Here is a 21,660-nt window from a genome sequence, read left to right as displayed (position 1 = left end):
TCTTACAGCAGTTCACGACGGACTAGATTGACGTTGTTGGACGACCCTTCCATTGATAGACAAGCATCACTCCACGGAAATACTGGCGAAAAGCACGACGTAGGGACTCTTCGCTTCATACAGAGGCTTCGAGCAATGCATAGTGAAAGGCTCTAACGATCACCCAACATGCAAACAAAACAAACTAGCATGTAGCACCTACAGGAAAAAGACACATGGCGGTGCACCATTAGGACAAGTGGCGGTGAACCACCAACGCCCACCATGCCACACGAGCAGAGCAAATCCAATTGTCGAGTGCCACGTAAGCAAAGAACAAATTCTCCCCGATGCACGCAAAGGTTAAAAGTAGTAACTGTGACGCGAATTGTGCAAAATATTTGTGGAAAATACTCAATTTGCCCTTTCCTAAATTCAAACACCTTAACTTAAGCCTACCCCCCGATGATGAAGAAATACAGTACCGTCCTTCCCTGCTGCACCAGGATTGGATCGAATGATGCAAGGTGCCAGAGTTCCCTAGTTTCGATTTTGGCAACGCTTTCGATCGGAGTACAGGAGCTCAGCTTTTGCGGATCACGCGAAAAGGGCTTTCCCCGACATAGATTTGCCTTGACCGACTCCTCTGATTCCGCTCTTTAGCTCCATCGATCTCGTCAATCTCCTCCCAACATTCCGCTCTGGGACGCAAATGAGGTCCTTTTTGGCAGTCAGGACCGAGATCTTTCGAGATCATTGCTGGAATCGGCACCACAAATCACAGCAGCCGTTTTTCAAACGATTCAAGCCTCGTATCTGAGGTGCAGACGAGAAATATGAACCCCCTGACGACAGCCCCGAGCGAAAATATGTTTGGTCGGGTCGATCAGCTGGTTGGAGATTTTATAGCGAGGAGTGCAGATGGTCCTGAGTGGTCCAACTGCTCGGAGCTGTGCCATTTGATAAATCAGAAGCAAATCAGCGGGCGACATGCTATCAGGGCCACAAAAAGTCGCATCATTGCGAAGGATGGGCATGTTCAACTCCTTGCCCTGACACTTCTCGAGAGCTTTGTAAGGAACTGCAAAACTATACTTCCCGATGTGGCCTCTGAGCGTGTTTTGAATGAGATTGTGAACCTGGTCGAGGATCATCAGGCACCTGTGGCTAACAGGGAGAAAGCCATTGAGCTCCTAAAGGAATGGGCTGAGCACGCCCAAGCGTTCCCCATATTCACAGAAACCTATAAGGTGAGCACTGAGAACGTTTCAGCTGCCTGCCTTCTCAAAATCAACAATCTGCATGATGCTGAAAGACTCGTCCAGCAATGCCACTTTACTGTGTCCTGGATACTGCGAAGCAGCCATCTCATTGCTGATTTATGGCTTTGCAGCGTCTTATTTTCAAAGGATGTAGCTTTGATGGAACTGCCTCTGGGATCTCTTCATCGAATCCCACCTTAGGGGTCAGTTTCAAGGTGATGGCCGATGCGCACGTGGCCATTAAACAGGATGTACGGAATCGTATTCAGGGTCTGTTGAAGGAGTTAACGTCCTCACCAGAAGACGAAGCACACCATGTAAGTTTTCTTGTATAGACGTCCATGTCATCATTTCCCTGTGGCGTTCCAATAAGCAACGAATTTCTTTCAGCCATTCTGAAGGCCTGTAGAAGCGAGACCGTGGCTTTAGCAGCTTTGAATTGCCACTTGCAACTAGTGTCCATTCAGTTTTTGATGTTGTATAGATCGCATTGGAAGGGAAACTCAGTTCCAATTGCATTGACTCAACTTCTAGCTGCAGCTACAGAAAATTATACTCAGACCAAAAGTGAAGAATTGCTCCATACTCTTGCAGAGTAGTCAGGAGATAGGTGCCCTACGCCATTGTTGCTTGAAATATCTGTAAATACCCTTTCTTCAGTTGTTTGTTTCAAACAAATTGTTGATCTTTTATTTCCCATTAATCTCCTATTTGTAATATTTTTGGAACAAGGTGGAGCCTATGCAGGAGTGCTTGTGCTTGCACTTGTGAGGAACGACTGTGATATCCCGTTCTGCTTATGTCAACTAAATTGAAGTTGCTTGGAGGTTGGCTGGCTTAATGCTGATAGGAGGTTTGGATCTTCTCATACGAGCTTTTCATCGCTTTAGATCGCCTCAAGAGTTTCTGGGTGCTTGAATTCCCCATCTCATGTCCAAACCTTTAAAAGAAGAATGAGCTCTAGATCCACTATCAATCTTTGGTGGAACTTCGTCTTGAGCAATGGATATTTTTAGCCATGCCACTTGAAACATTGTATGCATGGCGCCTTATCACACGCTTGCAAGATCTGGGGTATGATCAAGAGATCATTCCGCTAGTCATGGCACTCTTTGAGAGGGTCTTAGGCAGGGTTCAAACAGGTATAGGGTGGACAGAGGAGATCATGAGCACTATCAGGTCAAACAAGGTTGTCTGTTATCATTGACCCTGTTTGGTCTATGTATTGACGAGTGTGAGACTTTGATCGGGACATTGGGGGGCAGGCTGCTTTCTTGCCGGCTCCCTGATTTACATCCTCTTCTATGTAGACGATGTGCTCTTACTTTCATCTTTAGCAGAGAGGGCCTCTAGTGACACTTGGATGCACTTCTTACCCTCTGCGAGACACATGATTTGAAGGTCAACCTTGAGGTCATGATCTTCCTCACATGATTTGAAGGTCACTCTTGTAAAACCAAGGTCATGTTCTGTAGGCTCACGGAAGCAAAAGGATGCAAAAAGAGTGGAGCAAGAAGTGGAAACCGGCACATCAACAACAATGAAAATGAACGTACAGGGTATAATAAAAGAGAACCCTAGGACCTATTGTCCTAGTGGTACCACTAGTACTAGGTGTCATAAGACACTAAAAGTACTAGGTGATCTAAGTGCCAATAACTAAAGCTACTGCAACAGGACTGCTCCTAACTGACAGTAAACTCCCCTAAATTTGGTAGAATATGCAGGAAAGTTAGAGTAGTGAAGTACCTTATGTTTTAGGAAAAAGGTAGGAGAGGAAGATCATGGGCTGGATCTTCAATAGGGACTTGTGAGGGGCTGCACAAGGACAGGAGGAAGTCAATCCTTTTTAGAATTCAGCTGAGTATTGAACTCTTGCTGTATACTCTATTTCAGTAATGAAGTACAAGTCATGAATGTCTTGCCAAGTACAACTAGAGCCCTTATATAGGTATGGCCCAGGGTACAAAGCAGTATTGCTTATGGGATTACCTCCTAGGATGCCATGTGGCAACTTATGGTATCTCCTTAAAAAAGAAGAAAACACTTGCAAGCCAATAAAGGCCTTTCTACCAACTTTTAGCCTAAGTAAAAAGTAACCCTCTGTTACAATCCTCCGTCCTCAAATAGAAATTTGTCCTCAAATTTGAAAAGGCTGTAACCTGGACATACAATGCTCCTTGTAAACCTGAACAGCTCAATTCTAGTCATATCAGCTGAACAATGACGTTTCTCAGTCAAATACCTCCCTGTAGGCATGCTGATCTGTAAATGGATCATATAATATTCCCAAGAAATCAAGCAATCGGGTGGAAGAGCTATGCTGTCCAATATAACAGATCTGATCATATAATCCAGTGAGAGACATGCTGATCTGAGAAAGGATAGTGAATGCTGGCTGCAGCATGTCCATATATGCTATATAGCAAGAGAAAATCAAATCTGCTCATAAAGACTCAATTTTGGCCATAGAATTCAGCTAAGCAATTGAGGGTACTGCTCCACAATTGTAGATGGCTGCCAAGAAGACTCCTCATCAGGTAGACCTCTCCATTTGATAAGATATTGCATGTAGGACTTGTTCCTCAACACATGATCTCTAAATCCAAGGATCTTCTCAGGAATATACTCAATTTGGCCCTCTTCATCCATAAAAGGTAGCTCTTCCATAACTTGCTCCTTGGGCCCCAGATACTTCTTGAGCAGTGATACATGGAATACTTTGTGTATTCTAGAGGATGGTGGAAGCTCCAACTCATAAGCCACTTCCCCAACTTTCCTCAAAACCTTGTAGGTCCATAATACCTATGAGCAATGTTAACATTGGTATTACCTTTCAAAGAAGCATGCCTAGACTTATGTAATTTGAGAAATACATAATCCCCTTCTTCAAAATGAAGATCTCTCCTATGCTCATCAGCATAATCCTTCATCCTTGCTTGGGCCCTTACCATATTATCTTTACATTGTTGTAATAGAGCAGTCATGTGAGCCAAATCATCCTTGGCTTGTTGGCTTGTCAATGCTTGATCAATAATGGTTGATGGGACATGAGCTTTGTTAGAAAATACCCAACAGAGGGTACACGCAGCGGAAGACTTATAGTAATGCCCAGGAGCTCACACAGTGTGGTGTGGGTGTGGAATCACAAACTTCTTTACTTATGTGCATTCAATAGATGTGCAAACTCATCAATAGACAATGAACCAACTAGATAGAGAAACCACCAAAATATATATTTCCGTCCAAAACTATGGACACAATACAAGAGAGATAGATCCAGAGTCCCACCAATGGTGTGGTCCTCTGATCTTACCACAAGGTCCTTCTCCTATCAGCTGGCTATCTCTAGACTCGAGCCCGCATGCTCCACCTGGAGCTTCTGTAGACTTTCCGTCCTTTGACCTCAGCTCCTTGCTGCCCTAGAAGACAGCCAAGGTCTCAGCCTCACACTGACCTAAGTCTGCAGCAACACTGGTACTCCTTGAGCTTCTGGATGTAGGCCCCAAGGGTTGTGTTTTGCTGCTCCTTTCTGCTCTGCTGGAAGCTGCACTGCTGGATACTGAAATGAGGCAAGAGCCTCTCCTTTTATAGGCCTAGGGCCTTGCTGAAAAAACCGTGCAACAGACTGGCCGACCAGTCTGTGGCTGGTCCAGCCCTATAAGGGCTCACAGCCCGGGGCTTTTATGGCCCAAACTTCCAGGGCCTTTGGCCCTCCATTCAAGGCAGGGGCCCAGCCTATATAAGGCATGCCACTGCACACTGACAGCCACAATTTGCTGCTCCACCAGGCCTGCTGGTTCTGCCGTCTGCCAGGCTCTTCCCAGCCACGTGTCCTACGCCGTACTCCTGTACATCCTGCTGTCCTGACCCGCCTGTACCGCGCCATCATCAGGGTCTGTTGCAAGCCCTTCACCTGCCCACTACCCTTGCCATGTTGACGCCATCTGCAGGTCGCAATCCTGTGAGGTGCTGCCCATGTGGCAGCCCCCTCTCTTTCTTCTCTCTTGGGCACATCCTGCCCTAGGTCTCCCTCCCCCACGCTCCTCATTTGGGGGCTTACAGATGGGGAGGTGACCTTTCCAACACCCCCTCTCACCGACACATCTCGGCCCAATGCCAACACGTCGATGATGATGCTCCAGTAACTCCCTAGTCGTAGTCCTCTAGATCCTTTCGGTGTCAAAATCTTTTCCTGGCTTTTCATCCAGTGGCTCCTGCTCCACTAGGTCCGGTTCCGCTTCCGCACACCATCCTGGTACACAGGTCCATCTCTGATAGCACCTCCTGGCACCACCATCTTCCGTCACATTCCTGCCTTCGAACTCGAGCAATCCAGTCGTCACGATCTTCGAGTTGTCCCCCTCATAATGAGTGAACCACCTGGAGTCTTCCAGTCACCATGCTCTGAGGGTCTGTTTCAACCCGTTCTTCCTTTGGCAAGGTCTGCAACCAATGAATATTTCCAGATAACCTGGACCATGAACTCTCGCTGAGTTCTCAAGCAGGTACTCTTCTGGCTTCAGTACTCTTTGTCCATCACCTTCTAGCAATCTGCGTCCAAGATTTGAAGAAGCACCAATACTTCTCCTTCTGCCTTCGAAGAAGGCCAATTCCTTCCAATCTCTTATCACCTGAGACAAATGAAGAGCAGAGTCTCTCCACAGCATGCTATAAAGGCTCAAATGCAGAATATCAAATACATACCAGACTGTTGTACAGTGTACTGCCTGAATGTTCGCTCTGAAAGCAAACTCTCATTGAGGAACCCACCAAGCGCTTGTGTAATCCTGTACTGTCCCCTTCTGAACTCTAGCATCCATCTGACGATGAGACCCCAGGGCCTTCCATGGAATCCACCCTCGTGTCAGTGTCAACAGCCACACACCTGGAAGGTACCAAGCGCTCCATGCTATCCTTCACCTTCACAAAGGCATCTGACTCCTCGTCGACCCACATCTCTATGTCAGACATCCTCACTGTGATTTCTGGATCAACATATCTGACCTCGGTATCACTCGGTGATGTCACCAGGAACAACTCCTCGATTACCACATTTGCTTTGGCCTCTCCCTCTGAATCTGAGTCAGACTCCTTTTTGTTTTTCAGATCCGCCTTTTTCTTTTTGCAGTCCTTTGCAAAATGTCTTGGCGTATCACAGTAGAAGCACTTCTTCTTATGCTTCCTCTTCGAAGTCCCCTCGTCGTCAGACTCGTCTTTCTTGGACTTGCCACCGTTAGGCTTGCCCTTTCCTTTGCCAGCATCGCCTTGTCGTCTTTGTCCTTGTTGTAGAGCTTCTCCCGAGCTGTAATGGACACAACTCCTCAAACGTCAGAGGTTTGGTCCTCTGTCCTGCTGTCACAGCCGTAGCAAAGCTCTTGAAACTCCGAGGCAGTCTCCTCAGTACCATCAAGGCCAAGTGGCATGAGTCTGTCTTCTGACCAATTGTTGCCAGCTGATCCCTCACCACCTTGACCTTGGTCAAATGGCTATGTACCGTATCTCCTTCTTCCATATCAAGATTGTAGAGTTGATGCTGAAGAAGCACAATCCGGGAGGTGTTGTCCGTCTCGTACAGATCCTTCAGGGTGGCCCACGCCTCTACTGATGTCTCGGCCAATTGGATATGTGGAAGAACGGAGTCCGCCGTAGTCCCTATGATTATTGCCAGGGCATGGGCATCTCTGTCTTTCCAAGCTTCAAGCTCCTCTCTGTCTACTGCCATGAGTATCTCCCCTTTCCTGTCCACCATGTCCTCCGGCTTCAACTCCACTCCCGTGGTCAGCTTCCACAACTTCCGAGCCACTAAATGACTCCGGATCTTCACTTTCCAGATCGGGTAATTAGTCCCGTCCAGGTTCCCAGACTCTCCAAAGTTAGGGATAGTGAAAGAGAGAAAACTGGGGGAGGAGGAAGGGAAAGCAGGGGTTGAAGAGGCTGTAGAGGTCGACATCTCTGCTGTATATACCACACAGCAAAGTCAACCAAACTCAATTTCAGTAAACCAGAACTCTGAACGCACCTGACTGAACCTGAGTCACCCTCCTTCTCGCAAGGGCACAATCCTCCAGTCGTGGAAGTCGATTCCCTAGAGCTTCAGAATCAGGGTCGTCCTTCAGCAAGGTCCCTGCCTTCAGGCTCCCACACCTGTGAGCCTCCTACTTGGGCTCTGATACCATGTTAGAAAAGACCCAATAGAGGGTACACGCAGCGGAAGACTTATAGTAATGCCCAGGAGCTCACACAGTGTGGTGTGGGTGTGGAATCACAAACTTCTTTACTTATGTGCATTCAATAGATGTGCAGACTCATCAATAGACAATGAACCAACAAGATAGAGAAACCACCAAAATATATATTTCCGTCCAAAACTATGGACACAATACAAGAGAGATAGATCCAGAGTCCCACCAATGGTGTGGTCCTCTGATCTTACCACAAGGTCCTTCTCCTATCAGCTGGCTATCTCTAGACTCGAGCCCACGTGCTCCACCTGGAGCTTCTGTAGACTTTCCGTCCTTTGACCTCAGCTCCTTGCTGCCCTAGAAGACAGCCAAGGTCTCAGCCTCACACTGAGCTAAGTCTGCAGCAACACTGGTACTCCTTCAGCTTCTGGATGTAGGCCCCAAGGGTTGTGTTTTGCTGCTCCTTTCTGCTCTGCTGGAAGCTGCACTGCTGGATACTGAAATAAGGCAAGAGCCTCTCCTTTTATAGGCCTAGGGCCTTGCTGAAAAAACCGACCAGCCTGCAACAGACTGGCCGACCAGTCTGTGGCTGGTCCAGCCCTATAAGGGCTCACAGCCCGGGGCTTTTATGGCCCAAACTTCCAGGGCCTTTGGCCCTCCATTCAAGGCAGGGGCCCAGCCTATATAAGGCATGCCACTGCACACTGACAGCCACAATTTGCTGCTCCACCAGGCCTGCTGGTTCTGCCGTCTGCCAGGCTCTTCCCAGCCACGTGTCCTGTGCCGTTCTCCTGTACATCCTGCTGTCCTGACTCGCCTGTACCGCGCCATCATCAGGGTCTGTTGCAGGCCCTTTACCTGCCCACTACCCTCGCCATGCTGATGCCATCTGCAGGTCGCAATCCTGTGAGGTGCTGCCCATGTGGCAGCCCCCTCTCTTTCTTCTCTCTTGGGCACATCCTGCCCTAAGTCTCCCTCCCCCACGCACTCCTCATTTGGGGGCTTACAGATGGGGAGGTGACCTTTCCAACAAGCTTTACAGCCTAACATGGCTTCAAAAGGGCTCATACCAATTGAAGTATGCTTGGTGGTATTTTAACAAAATTCAGCTAGATGCAACCATTGATCCCACAATGCTTGGGTCTCAAAGCAAAAATGCCTTAGATACTCTTCCAACCAGCGGTTAACCCTCTCTGTTTGCCGATCAGTTTGGGGGTGATCTGCTGTACTTGGGGTAAGAAGTGTTCCCATAGAACTGAAAAGCTCTTGCCAAAAATGCCCCATGAACTTAGCATCATGATCACTCACAATCTCCTGAGGAAGTCCATGTAATTTAAACACATTCTCCATGAATTGCTTGGCTACCTTGGAAGCTGTAAATTGGGTCTTAGTAGGAATGAAGTGGGCAGCTTTAGTAAGTCTATCAACAACCACAAAGATACTGTTCCAACCCTTAGAGGTCACTGGTAGACCTGTAATAAAGTCCATGCTGATGTGTGTCCATTTACCTTGAGGTATAGGTAGAGGTTGTAGTAGACCAGCTGGCCTCAAATTCAACTCCCTGTTTTGTTGACAGGGCTTACAGCTTTGAACATAAGCAAGAACATCCTTCCGAAGCCCCTTCCAGTAAAAACTCTGTTTTACCTTATCATACATCTTGTTGAGGCCTATATGCCCAGCCATAGGAGAGGAGTGAAATTCCTGCAAGATTAGTAGCTTATAGGAGGAATTTTCAGTAAGAAATATTCTATCATTATACCACAAGAGCCCATTGTGCAACTTGAAATTGGGATATTGCTAACAGTCAGGATCTTGCAAGTCTTGGAACATAGCAGCTGCTTGAGGATCATTGAGATACTCTTCTTGAATGCCATGGATCCAATCTTTATAAACCTCAGTAATAGATGATAAAGTACAAGCCCATATCTTGGAAAGAGAATCTGCCACAATATTTTCTTTGCCCATCTTGTAATCTATGTCAAAGTCATAGTTTTGCACAATGGATAGCCATCTCCTTTGCTTGGGTGATAGAGAAGACTGAGATAGAAAATATCTGAGAGTCTTATGATCAGTCTTGACCTTGAAATGGCTGCCATAAATGTAGTGGTGCCACTTTTTGATTGCATGAAGTATTGCCAACATCTCTTGGTCACAAATGTGGAAACTTGACTCCTTGTCATCCAATTTTCGACTTTCAAAGGCAATAACTCCATGACTCTGCTTTAGGACAGCTCCAATGCCCCTTCCACTAGCATCAGCCTCAATTATAAAAGGTTGAGAGAAATCAGGACATACCAAGATAGGCGCTGAAGTTAATGCCTCCTTTAATGCTTCAAAGCTCTTATTGGCACTGTCAGACCATTGGAAAGCATTCTTTTAAGATCAGTGAGAGGAGCTGCCAATTTGGCAAAATGCCTTATAAACCTTCTATAAAATGATGCTAGACCAAGGAACCCTCTCAGCTGGGTGATATTCTGAGGTATAGGCCAGTCCTTTACACACTTTACCTTGTTGGGATCCACCTTAATGCCACTACTGCTGACAATATGGCCCAAATATTCCACTTCTTCAGCGATGAAAGTGCATTTACTTGATTTGGCATACAACTGGTGTGTCCTCAAGACTTCTAATACTTGCTGGACATGGAATAAATGCTCTTCTTTTGTTTTGCTGTAGATCAGTATATCATCAAAGAATACCAACACAAATTTATAGAGGAAAGGCTGCAATACCTTGTCGATTAGGGCCTGGAAAGTTGCAGGTGCATTGGTTAGGCCAAATGCCATCAGTGTGAATTGATAAAGCCCACGTTTTGTCCTGAAGGCAGTTTTATGTTCCATCTCCCTCCTTCATCCTTATTTGATGATAGCCTAGTAGATCATCAATTCTAGGGATAGGAAACCTATTCTTAACTGTCATTTTGTTCAAATCCCTGTAATCAATACACATTCTAAATGAGCCATCCTTCCTCTTAACCATTAACACAGGAGAGGCAAAGGGTGACTGACTGTGTGTAATAAATTCCTTGTCAAGGAGTTCCTTTATTTGCCTTGCCACCTCTTCCCTTTCAGCTCTAGAAAGTCTGTATGGAGCTTTGTTGATTGGCTTAGATCCTGGCTCCAACACAATTGCATGATCCACATCTCTCATGGGAGGGAGATGGTTGGGAAGATCAGCAAATACATCAGAGTATTGCTGTAATAGGGACTGCATGTCTTTATCCTCCACCAACAACCCATTACCCTCTTGTGACTTGGTCAACTGAATAGCATAGACTCCACAAAACACTTTTGAGGTCTCTGGCCATTCTTCTTGCAGAAATTAAGGACAATTTTGGAGATTGGTGACCCATCAAAGTGATGAGCTTACCTTCATGCATAAACTTCATATACAGTCTGTTAAGGTCCATAGAGAATTCTCCCAAGGTTCTCAACTATTCACAACCAAGGACAATGTCAATAGGTCCCATTTCCAAGACAAATAGATCTCCATGAAAAGTATAGTCTTGAGAAAGTTACACTTGAGCAGCCTGACAATATTGCTTACTGTGGGAATGTTGACCAGTAGCCACCTCAACTTTGATCCCATGATCCAAAGTGGATGGGCATAACCTCACTATTTGAAGTGTCTTTGAATTAGTGAAGTTATGAGTGCTCCCACTATCAACCAAAATGTGGACTGGTCTGTTATTGATTGTTCCTTTTAACCTAAGGGTTTGAGAGCCCTTGCAGCCCATAAAAACATCAGGAGATATGTTGTACACAACTGATTGTGTATCCCAATACACTTCATCATCATCAACAGCATTATTTTCATCAGAATTTCTGATCTCATCCTCATAACCTTCAACAACTTCAATGTTCCATTGTCTAGATCTATTTGAGCACCTTGGTAAACTATCATCCATAAGCATGGTGTCAAACATGGATAACCCACCGGATCAAAGGGAAAGGTGGTCCCCCCTTTGGAACTATGATCCTCATCATCATCAAGGCCTTCATTCACACAAACCTGATATTCATGAAATTCAGATGCTGCTGCAGAAGTATTAGGAGATAAATCGTGATCAATCTCTAGAATCAAGCTCAACTTTGCTCCTGTTTTTGCTTTGCACACATTCCTATGTTCAGGGGTCCACTTCTCACCACAAAGGTAGCACAAATTCTTCTTCTTCTTGTCATCAATAATTGCTTGAGATAACTGCTTAACCAACTTGTTTCTTTTATCACTCAGATCATCCTTTGGAGTGGGTTTAAAGGATGACTTTACATCTGTAGCCTTGTAAGCCTTAGGTTGTCCCATGCCACTGCCATACACTGTGGGGAACCTAGAAATAGAAGAAGTTGTAGCAGGTGCAGGAAGTTTGCTTTCATCATTGGAAACCCCTTTGACCATAGGCTTAGTCTCAAAATGACCAATACCCAAAGTCTTTTCCTTCCAACTGTATTTGGGTTCATAAAGCTCTGCCAACTGCATGGCCTCTTTAAGAGAATTGGGCTTTTGAGCTGCAACATCTGAAGCAATACTAGGGTGCAGACCATGGATGAACTTGAGCATTCTAACTCTTTCATCAATACCATGAACAAACAGAGCCAATTTCCAAAACTGTTTATATAAAATTTTCACTGATCCTTGCTGAGTAAGATCATACCACTTACAAATATATTGATCTTTAGTAAAAGGAGTTATAAAAGTTTTAAGCATTTCAGCCTTGAATTCATCCCAAGCATTAAAAGTTAACCCTTCTTGCTGTAGATGTCTCCACCAAGAGTGGGCATAATCTTCCAGATGAAGAACAGCAAATCTGATTTTACCTCGATCACCCTTTGCGTATAGAAGAAAGTAGTCATCCATCTTGCTGAGCCATTCCTCCAATTCCTCAAGAGAGGTAGAACCACCTTTGAACTTAGGAAGTATAATTTTGTCTTTCATATTCTTTGTCTTGATGAACAGGTCCTTTTGGTTCAATAGATTTAACTGTTTGTATATATTGCTGGAATGTCATTGCTGCCGCCCTAAGGTCTGCTGGTAGCAACTTATATTCATGGAATTTTTGACACAACTCTTCAGCTGCTGAACTGTTATTATTAGGAGTCTTACCATGTGCTGAATCCTTATCCATATGAGCTGTAACTCCACTAGAGTGATAGGTCCCTCGGGCAGAAGCCATAAAACCAACCGGTTCAGTTACATGTATAGGATGATCATCATCATCATTTTAACTTGAGTCTCCATCAATTTGGGGATCCACAGGTCTCTTCCCATCATAAATTTGGCTTCTCTTTAACTGGTCAAACCTTTTATTAAAAGTGGCAGACATGTTCTGCATCCTTTGGTCCATCCTCTGAGTATTGGTCTTAATCTCATTAGTTAACTCCTGCATATCTGTAGCATTGGGTCCATACAACTCTTTATGATTTGCTCTTGGTTAAGGGATGCTTGTACTTGAGGAGTTGCTGCTAAATCCCCTTGAACATTGCCAACATGAGGATCATTGGGCTTAGAAACTACAGCTTGATCATCAATTGGTTCCTTTTCTGAGATGGAATCAAGGATACCCATTGGTTGCTTACTAGCTTGACCAGTAGATCTCTTTACATGCATCTTCAACGACTAGAATCTAGAGTAAATGCACTGTCTTAAGCCCTAATCAAGAATTAGTACCAAAAGCCCCAAATGCTAGTCTTGCCCTAATTTCGCAGGTCAACTTTCAGAGAGAAAACTTGAAATTTCCCACTTGATTAGGCGATCTTTATGCCAAGACTGAATCAAAGAGCCAATCAGGAGTAGAAATTCATAACATTACACCTGGATTGCAAGAAATTGCTAGATCTTTTGGCAAATATCAATCCTGCGCTAACTATTGCAACTGAATTTCGAATTGCTCATTAACAAAAGTCCAAATCAATATCACACTTAATCAGTTGCATCCATGGAGCTAGGCAACCATATGCACTAAAGCTGACCCGAAATGGAGCTGTACATCAGAAATTCGCAGCAGTTCCTCCATGCCAGCCAGTCGAGAATTGCTCATAACTCCTCCAAATAGTCTCGGATCACCACCAGACTTAGGGAGCAGCCTTATGAGATTAGGGCGTTCAGATCAAGCCAAGAATGACTTAGTTTGGTGCAGGAAAACAGCAGATCGTCACTTTCTTCAGTTTCTTGCGCCAGAGAGAAAACCACTTCAATGTTGACTCAATCCTCCACCATTTTAGGATTCCCACACATAGAAATGATCAGGGAAGCAAGGGCTTTCCACTGATGCAAGAAGCCCCAAATTCTGAGCACTTTGAAAATCAGGGTTTCTCAGAGCCTGCCATGTGGCAACTCACAACAGAGAGCACTTCTAGCGCTGAAATTTTGCACAGAGGTAGGCCCTAGGCTCAAGAGTAGATGCTCCAAATTTCAAAGAATTTCCCACAAATTCCCACGAAAAGTGCTCTGATACCAATGCAACAGGACTGCTCCTAAATGACAGTAAACTCCCCTAAATTTGGTAGAATATGCAGGAAAGTTGGAGTAGTGAAGTACCTTATGTTTTAGGAAAAAGGTAGGAGAGGAAGATCATGGGCTGAATCTTCAACAGGGACTTGTGAGGGGCTGCACAAGGACAGGAGGAAGTCAATCCTTTTTAGAATTCAGCTGAGTATTGAACTCTTGCTGTATACTCTATTTCAGTAATGAAGTACAAGTCATGAATGTCTTGCCAAGTACAACTAGAGCCCTTATATAGGTATGGCCCAGGGTAGTACAAAGCAGTATTGCTTATGGGATTACCTCCTAGGATGCCACGTGGCAACTTATGGTATCTCCTAAAAAAAGAAGAAAACACTTACAAGCCAATAAAGGCCTTTCTACTAACTTTTAGCCAATAAGGGCATCAATACGACCAAGAGAAGATGGCCTACAAACCCCCCCTCCATGGTATGGGCTGAAGTATTCTGAAAACGTCTTAGAATACATGGTATTTTTTGGTCATGGTGACACATGTTCATCCAAAGGGATATAGCCACCTATGAATGTACAAGGTATGCTAGATCATGTAACAAAGGGAACCAAGTGTAAAGCCAATCGAAAGACTTCGAACTTGGGACGAGGAAGTGCCTTTGTAAACATATCTGCTATGTTGTCCTCTGTGGGACGGTAGGACAACTCTATGTCTCCTGCTGACAACTGCTCTCGAACATAATGATAGTGAACTTCAATGTGCTTGGTATGCGCATGAAACACTGGATTACGTGCTCTTGCTGTCAGTGTAGACCATTGTGGAGGATGTCTGGCGAATACCAAGATTTGTAAGTAATTGTCGAAGCCAAACACACTCTACTGTAGTGGTGAAGGCTGCCCTGCACTCAGCCTCACAACTGGATGTGGCAATTGTTGGTTGCTTCTTGTTGAGCCAAAAGATACATGAACTGTCAAGCAAAAAACAGCTGCCGGTATGTGACACTCTAGTGTCGGAACAACCTGCCCAGTCACTATCCGTGTAAGCATGCATGATAAGTGAACCCTAATCACCATAGAAGAGGGCTAAATCCTGAGTGCCTTTGAGATATTTGAAGACTCTCTTCACTGCCTGCCAATGCTGTGATTTGGGCATGTGCATGAACCTGCTGAGCTGGGATACTGCATGCTGTAAGTCAGGTCTGGTGTGGCATAAGTAAATGAGACATCCAACAGCTTGCTGGTAAAGAGTGATATTACATGGTGGGCTCCCATCATGAGCTGAAAATTTGAAGCCAGGGTCCACTGGAGTAGAGATTGGCTTGCAATCCTCAAATTGAAAACGATCAAGGAGCTGTCCAATATACTTGGACTGTGACATCATAATATCCCCCTCAACATGAGCAAACTGAATGCCCAAATAATAGTGCAGCTGTTCCATGTCTGACATTTCAAAAACTTGCTGCAAATCAGCCTTGAAAGCTGCAATATGCTGAGTATCAGGGCCCATGATCAGCATGTCATCCACATATAAAATCAGCACTAAAAATTCAGATCCACTCCCACGGACATAAAGAGTGGGCTCTGTGGGGCTATTATGAAAACCAAGGGACAGTAAGTGTGCATGAATTTTAGCATACCATGCCTTGGGTGCCTGCTTCAAACCATAAAGGGCTTTTCTCAGCCGGCATACCTTGTTTTCAGAGCCAACAACCTCAAAGCTAGGAGGTTGTGTCACATAAACTTCTTCTTGCAGATCCCCATGAAGAAAGGCAGTCTTGATGTCAAGCTGGCAATGGTGATGGGCTGCAATGGCAATGACACATCTAATAGTAGTAATCTTGGAAGTGGGAGCCAAGGTCTCCTCAAAATCAATGCCTTGTTGTGGGCATACCCTTTTGCAACAAGACGGGCTTTGTGTCGATCCATGCTGTCATCAGATTTCCTTTTTAATTTGTAGACCCACCAGGTACCAATGGCATGCTTGCTAGGAGGGAGATCTACTAATTCTCATGTGTCATTTTTGGCAATAGATTGTAGCTCAGCTCTCATTGCATCCATCCACTCTTTGCTGTCAAAAGCATCTTTATGACACAAAGGCTCTTCATTGCAAGCTGTAGCAAGGAGTGCAAACTCAAGAAAGTGACCATGCATTTGTCTATTCCTTGATCTTGTCCGGACAGCAAGAGGTTGATCTTGTTTGCTGTCCCTCAATGTGTCAAGAAGCCATCTGGGAACTTGCCTTTGCTGTCTATTGACAGCTCTTTCTTCAATCACTGCATCATGGAAGAGGAACCTGCAAATCAGCATGGGGTGCTGGCTGATCATTGCTTGTTGGAGGGTCTGCAGGAGGCTCATGTTGCTGGTCAAAGTCCCTCTCTGAGGGAAGAAGAGGTAACCAAGAGTCAAAGGCATCAAACATGTTAACTTCTGGCTTAGCTTTGCAGTCCACAAGAGGAGAAGCTGAATGTTCAGCAAAGATTACATCTCTACTGACAATAATCTTCCCAGTATTTGGTTGGTACAACCGATACCCTCTGCTCTCCTAGCTGTAACCGATAAATATGCATTTGATTGCCTTATCATCAAGCTTATGTCTCAGCTGAGATGGTACATGAACATATGCAAAAGACCCAAAGACTCTCATGTGTGAAAGTGAAGGCTTCCTGCCTTTCCATGCTTCATAAGGTGTAACCGTCCTCAATGCCCTTGTAGGTGATCTATTCAGCACATAGTTGGCACACATCATTGCATCAAGCCAAAATTTATTGGGCAAGGACTTGGCCTTAAGCATGCATCTGGCCATCTCCATAGTGGACCTGTTCTTCCTTTCAGGAATAGGATTATGTTGAGGAGTGTAAGGAGTAGTGCATGAGTGAACAATGCCCCGTGAAGACAAAAATGCATCAAAATCCTTTGACATATACTCTCCCCCCCTATCTGTGTTGAGGGTGACAAGCTTGCATTCTGATTCATTCTCAACCATATTCAGCCACCTCTGAAAGCATGAGAACACTTCAGATTTGGCTTTTAAAGCATATACCCAGCGATATCTTGTGAAGTCATCAATTAGAGTCATGAAATATTTGTACCCTCCAATGGCATTGGTCCTCATCGGGCCACAGACATCAGTGTGCACTAGCTACAATTTCCTTTGTGAGAATTTTGGACAATCCTTTCGAAAAGGAAACCGATGCATCTTACCCAAAAGATAGCCCTCACACACATGTTTGGAAACTGTGTGAGTTTGAGGTACATCATTTGCCATGCCTTGTGAATGTAACTTGGCAAGAGCTCTATAATTGAGATGACCCATTCTCTCATGCCAAAGATGAGTTTCAGCGAGCTGTGAATCTGAAATAGCAAATGCTTCAATAGAAAAGGCAGCTGAGTGATGATCAAGGTGATAAAGCCCCTTTTGCAAAGTGCCAGTGAGAACTATGGCATTGTCATCACGAAGATCATATACTAAGCATCTATATCCATCAAATATCACTCTGAATCCTGAAGTGGCAATTGCTGAAATTGAAATCAAGTTGACTTCAATTCCAGGCACAAAAAGAACATTTGTGAAAGTGACAGGATGGCTTGAAATGGATGTGAGCTGCACATCTCCAATTCCTTTTACAGCATAGGAAGCATTATTAGCACATGTGACAGTCCCCCCTCGAGGAGCATTAGCCAAGGAATGAAACAACTGTTTGCAAGAGGTTACGTGCGTGGAAGCACCACTATCAAAATACCAAGACTGAGCATCATTAGCAGAAAAGAATGCATCAACTTTGGAGGGATCAAAAGAGCAATGGACAGCCCATGCCCAATCATCTTGGAGAGCATGTGCATCTGAGGCATCGGCTGGCTCATGGGATTCAATTGCATGTGAGTCATACTGTCAATCCTGCTTTCTTCTTCTCCGAAGCAATGCACCTCTTGCATTCTGAAATTTCATGCCTTGGCTTGCGACAATAGTTGCATCTTCTTTGACTTATCTGCTGTATTTTGAGATACATTGGAGGAATTGCCATTGTTAGGCGCATATTTAGGCTTGCCCATAGGCTTGGAAGCCTTGCCTTTTTCTTTTTGCTGTGAAGCAAATGCATGATCAGGAATAGTAGCTTGCCTATTAGCACGACTTTGCTCTTCTTGCAAAAGCAAAGTGACTAACTGATCAAAGGAGTAGTGGTCTGGATTACCCATGGCCACTAGTCGAAGGGTTGTAGCAAACCCTTGATATGTATCTGGCAGCCCATTCAATGCGGTACTGACAAGCTGAGAATTTGGCACCACCTCATCAATATTGGCAAGTTGTTCCATGAGGTCCTTGACCTTTGTCAAGTATGTATCCATAGAGTCACCTTCATTCATGTTGACTTCTTGCAACTGCCTTCTGAAATATGCAACATGTGCCTCATTGCGAATCTGATAAAGAGAAGCCAATTTGTCCCAAGCATCCTTTGCTGTCTTGCATGACCGGATGTGTGGAATAATGATTCTCTTGCATGATAAAGCAATACATGAATGTGCATTTGCATCTCTTGCATCCCATCTTGTTTGTCCCTGAGTTGGAGGAGCAGCAACAGGGGTGCTAGAGGATAAAGCATCAGGAGGAGTCCCCCTTGCAGAGGGACCAGCATTAGGGGCAGCCACTGCAGCATTGGCTGGCCTCAGATCAATCCCAAAAACAATGTTCCAAAAATTTCTTGCAACAAGAATATGTTTCATGAGATAAGACCACATCAGATAGTTGGTGCCATCCAAATTATTATCTTCACGAAGAATGCCAAATAAATCTAGATTGTTGCCAGCCATTGCAAATAGGACAAGTCAAAAATGCACTGACAAAGTGACCCAAAAGATGGCCTCAAGGCTTGCAATTGCAAAAAAAAAAGGACTTGTTGTCAAAATCTGGAAAAGCCCAAAATTAAGCTGTAATTTGCAAATGTGATCAAATGGCCTGCAATTTCTTGCCAATTTCACTGCAAATCAGAAAGTATCGTGCAATCTGCCTGCAATAGATCCAAAAGCCCCTATTTGTAGAGCAAAACTGAGCCAAAAATAGGGCAAATTTAGGAAAAGCCCCAAATTGTCTGCAAATCTGCAATCTACCTGCAATGTCCTGCAAATCTGCCAAATACCTTTTCTCCTGCAAAATCATAGCCCAAATGCAAAAGCCCCAAATTTGGGGGAGAAATTGGGGCAAATTGAAGAAAAAACCCAAATCTGTAGATTTATCCGCAAAATGGCCGCGTGCTGGAAAAAGTCCCAAATCTCCGCTCCAAAATTGCAATGAGCGTGTAAAGAACAAAAAAAAATGCACGAAACAGTCCGTACAGTACGGACTTGACTTGCGCGCGTTGTACGGACGTGTGCCCATCGTCCGTCGGAGTAGTTATGTACGGACATTTGCAGTGTACGGACATGCTGCAATTTCGAAATCCGTACAGCGTACAGACGTTGTACGACTACTTGTGTGCACTTGCAGTTGGATGACGACTTGTACGAAAATGTTCAGTACAGTATTTCGTACGGTGTACGGCTGGCGGCTGGCTGGTATGGAAGGGTGTGCAGATCGTTGTATGGTCTGGTGACTCTGCGTTCTACGTACAAGTACGGACAGTGAGCTGGGCTGTAGTACGACGCAGGAACTGTAGTACAGGGTAGCTGGGCCTGGTACAGACGAATGGAACAGCCCACAATGGCTGTACGAACTTGTTCACGAGCAGCTGTACGGGGCAGGTTGTACGGGCTGGAGCGGCGTTGGATGAACGGTGTAGTGGCGAGAGCTGTACAGACTAGATCTCCCAGGCTTGGAATGGAGAGAGTCAAGCTCACAAGCAGGATAACCTGCTCTGATACCAGTGTAGGCTCACGGAAGCAAAAGGATGCAAAAAGAGTGGAGCAAGAAGTGGAAGCCGTCACATCAACAACAATGAAAATGAAAGTACAAGGTACAATAAAAGAGAACCCTAGGACCTAGTGTCCTAGTGATACCACGAGTACTAGGTGTCATAAGACACTAAAAGTACTAGGTGACCTAAGTGCCAATAACTAAAGCTACATGGCACATACCAGGGCCTAGAGGGTATCAATACGACTGAGAGAAGATGGCCTACATGTTCTTCAACGCATATTGAGTAGGCATGCATGGAGAGCAATCTACATTGGACAAATTGTCAGTGGAGGTCTTTGCATCCTACACATTCTTGGGGTTCTTTTCTTCGGCTTGATTTTCACGATGCGACTAGCGATGTAGGCCCGATTGAGCAAGGGACATGCCACACTTGCTAGACTTGAGCGACAGTGCTTTCACTCTCATCTTCAGGATGCCTGGATTAAGTGTCTTCTTTTTGACTTCTTGGTCCACCTTGCGGTCATTTATGGCAGTCCTTGTTGGGGGCTTGACCTAATAGAGACAGATTGGGCCCGAGTGGAGAGGCTGTATGTTTTCTTGTTATCATGGATGTGAATTCCATATCAGATCGTTTTGGCTGAGTTTGAGACACCTCCACTATAGCTTGACGCAGCATTCCACTATAGCCTGGACCTAGGCGGGGCCCATTGCCACACTCGCATAGGGATGCGGGATCTATGAGACCCACAAGACTGAGACCTTAGCGTGCACCATTTGGAACTATAATGGAGAATCAAGGAATTTCTCAGAATCATACAGAGGACGAGATATTATTTTCTATACAGAGACTCATCAGAGCCCAGAGCGCCCAATACCACCAGTCTATGGATACACATATCGAGATGAGACTAGGGGGTGTCCAGTACGTGGAAACGGTAAAGTAGCAGTTCTACATAGATAATCTCACACAAGGGATGATCACCTTGGAGAGACGCGACCTACACCCTAGATTCATTTGGATCTTGATCATGAGTACCTCCTCTTTATATATTTTTATTGCAATTTGCTACTTTCCTCTAGAGACATCGCATTTTGCTAGGGAGGTGCAGGAGGATGAAGAGACATCTCCTTACACTATCTTATACTAGGTTATCATGGATTTTTCTAGTCATGGGGAGGTTCTCCTTCTTGGAGACTTCAACGCCAGGACCGTTGGCTACCAGATACCCATCTTTGATTTTTAGCATGAGTTGATTATGTTGCCTGACATCGATATACATGATGACGCAGGTTTCTCACGAATATCCATGGATCATCTCATATGGGCACGCCTTTATTGATATGGGGAGGATGCATGATTTGATCATATTCAATGGTCTAGAGATGGCCATCCTTTGGTGGGCTATTTTGTTTCCCCTATGGAGGAGGGATCAACGTAGTTGACTAAATCATGGGATCCCTTGCCTTCACCTCTTACATCACAGGCTTCTTCATTCCCTAGCTACCCCTTGGAGCCGATCAGCACCTCACCTCCCACTTACACTACTTTCTGGGAGATTCATTTTGGCCATATACTAGCCCCTGCCTATGCCGCCCGCCTCTCTCATATGCTTGAGGACCTTGACGATATTCCACTTCGAGAGAACTTAGTCACACTTATTACTTGTTCCTTGCATGATGCTGCCATCCCGTCTTTCCCGCATACAACTCCCGTTGTATCGGTCTTTTGCAAGAGCTGGTACGATGATGAGTGTAAGGCCTTGTGCCGTCAGCTAAGATTCGAGGTTAAGCATAATCTTTTGAGGGCGACGAACACTACACAAGAATATCGTAACTTCGTACGTCAGGAGAAGAGAGACCTTATTTGTCGGAATGAGGAAGAACTATTGAACATTCTGTTTAGTAATAACTCCAAGGATTTTTGGTGGACGTTTCT

The 21,660-nt window shown here is 44.9% G+C and overlaps 1 protein-coding gene across 3 annotated transcripts in view; it reads left to right on the top strand.

Moving 5' to 3' along the window:
- The first annotated feature begins 449 nt into the window (after window positions 1–449).
- The window catches only part of LOC147904334 (uncharacterized), a 102,831-nt gene continuing 81,620 nt past the window's right edge, over window positions 450–21,660 (top strand). For all 3 annotated transcript variants that reach the window (XM_087385975.1, XM_087385965.1, XM_087385957.1), the window contains exons 1-2: window positions 450–1,229; window positions 1,373–1,558. In XM_087385975.1, coding sequence (XP_087242101.1) covers window positions 816–1,229; window positions 1,373–1,558 — 600 coding nt within the window. In that variant the 5' untranslated portion in view covers window positions 450–815. The remainder of the gene's footprint in view (window positions 1,230–1,372; window positions 1,559–21,660) is intronic.

Source organism: Dipteris shenzhenensis, chromosome 2, assembly GCF_047967505.1.
Source record: "Dipteris shenzhenensis isolate YYH24624 ecotype China chromosome 2, Dip_SZ_1.0, whole genome shotgun sequence".
Taxonomy (NCBI): Eukaryota; Viridiplantae; Streptophyta; class Polypodiopsida; order Gleicheniales; family Dipteridaceae; genus Dipteris; species Dipteris shenzhenensis.
The sequence above is the reverse complement of the archived record's forward strand: the minus strand, read 5'-3'. Positions and strand labels throughout refer to the sequence as shown.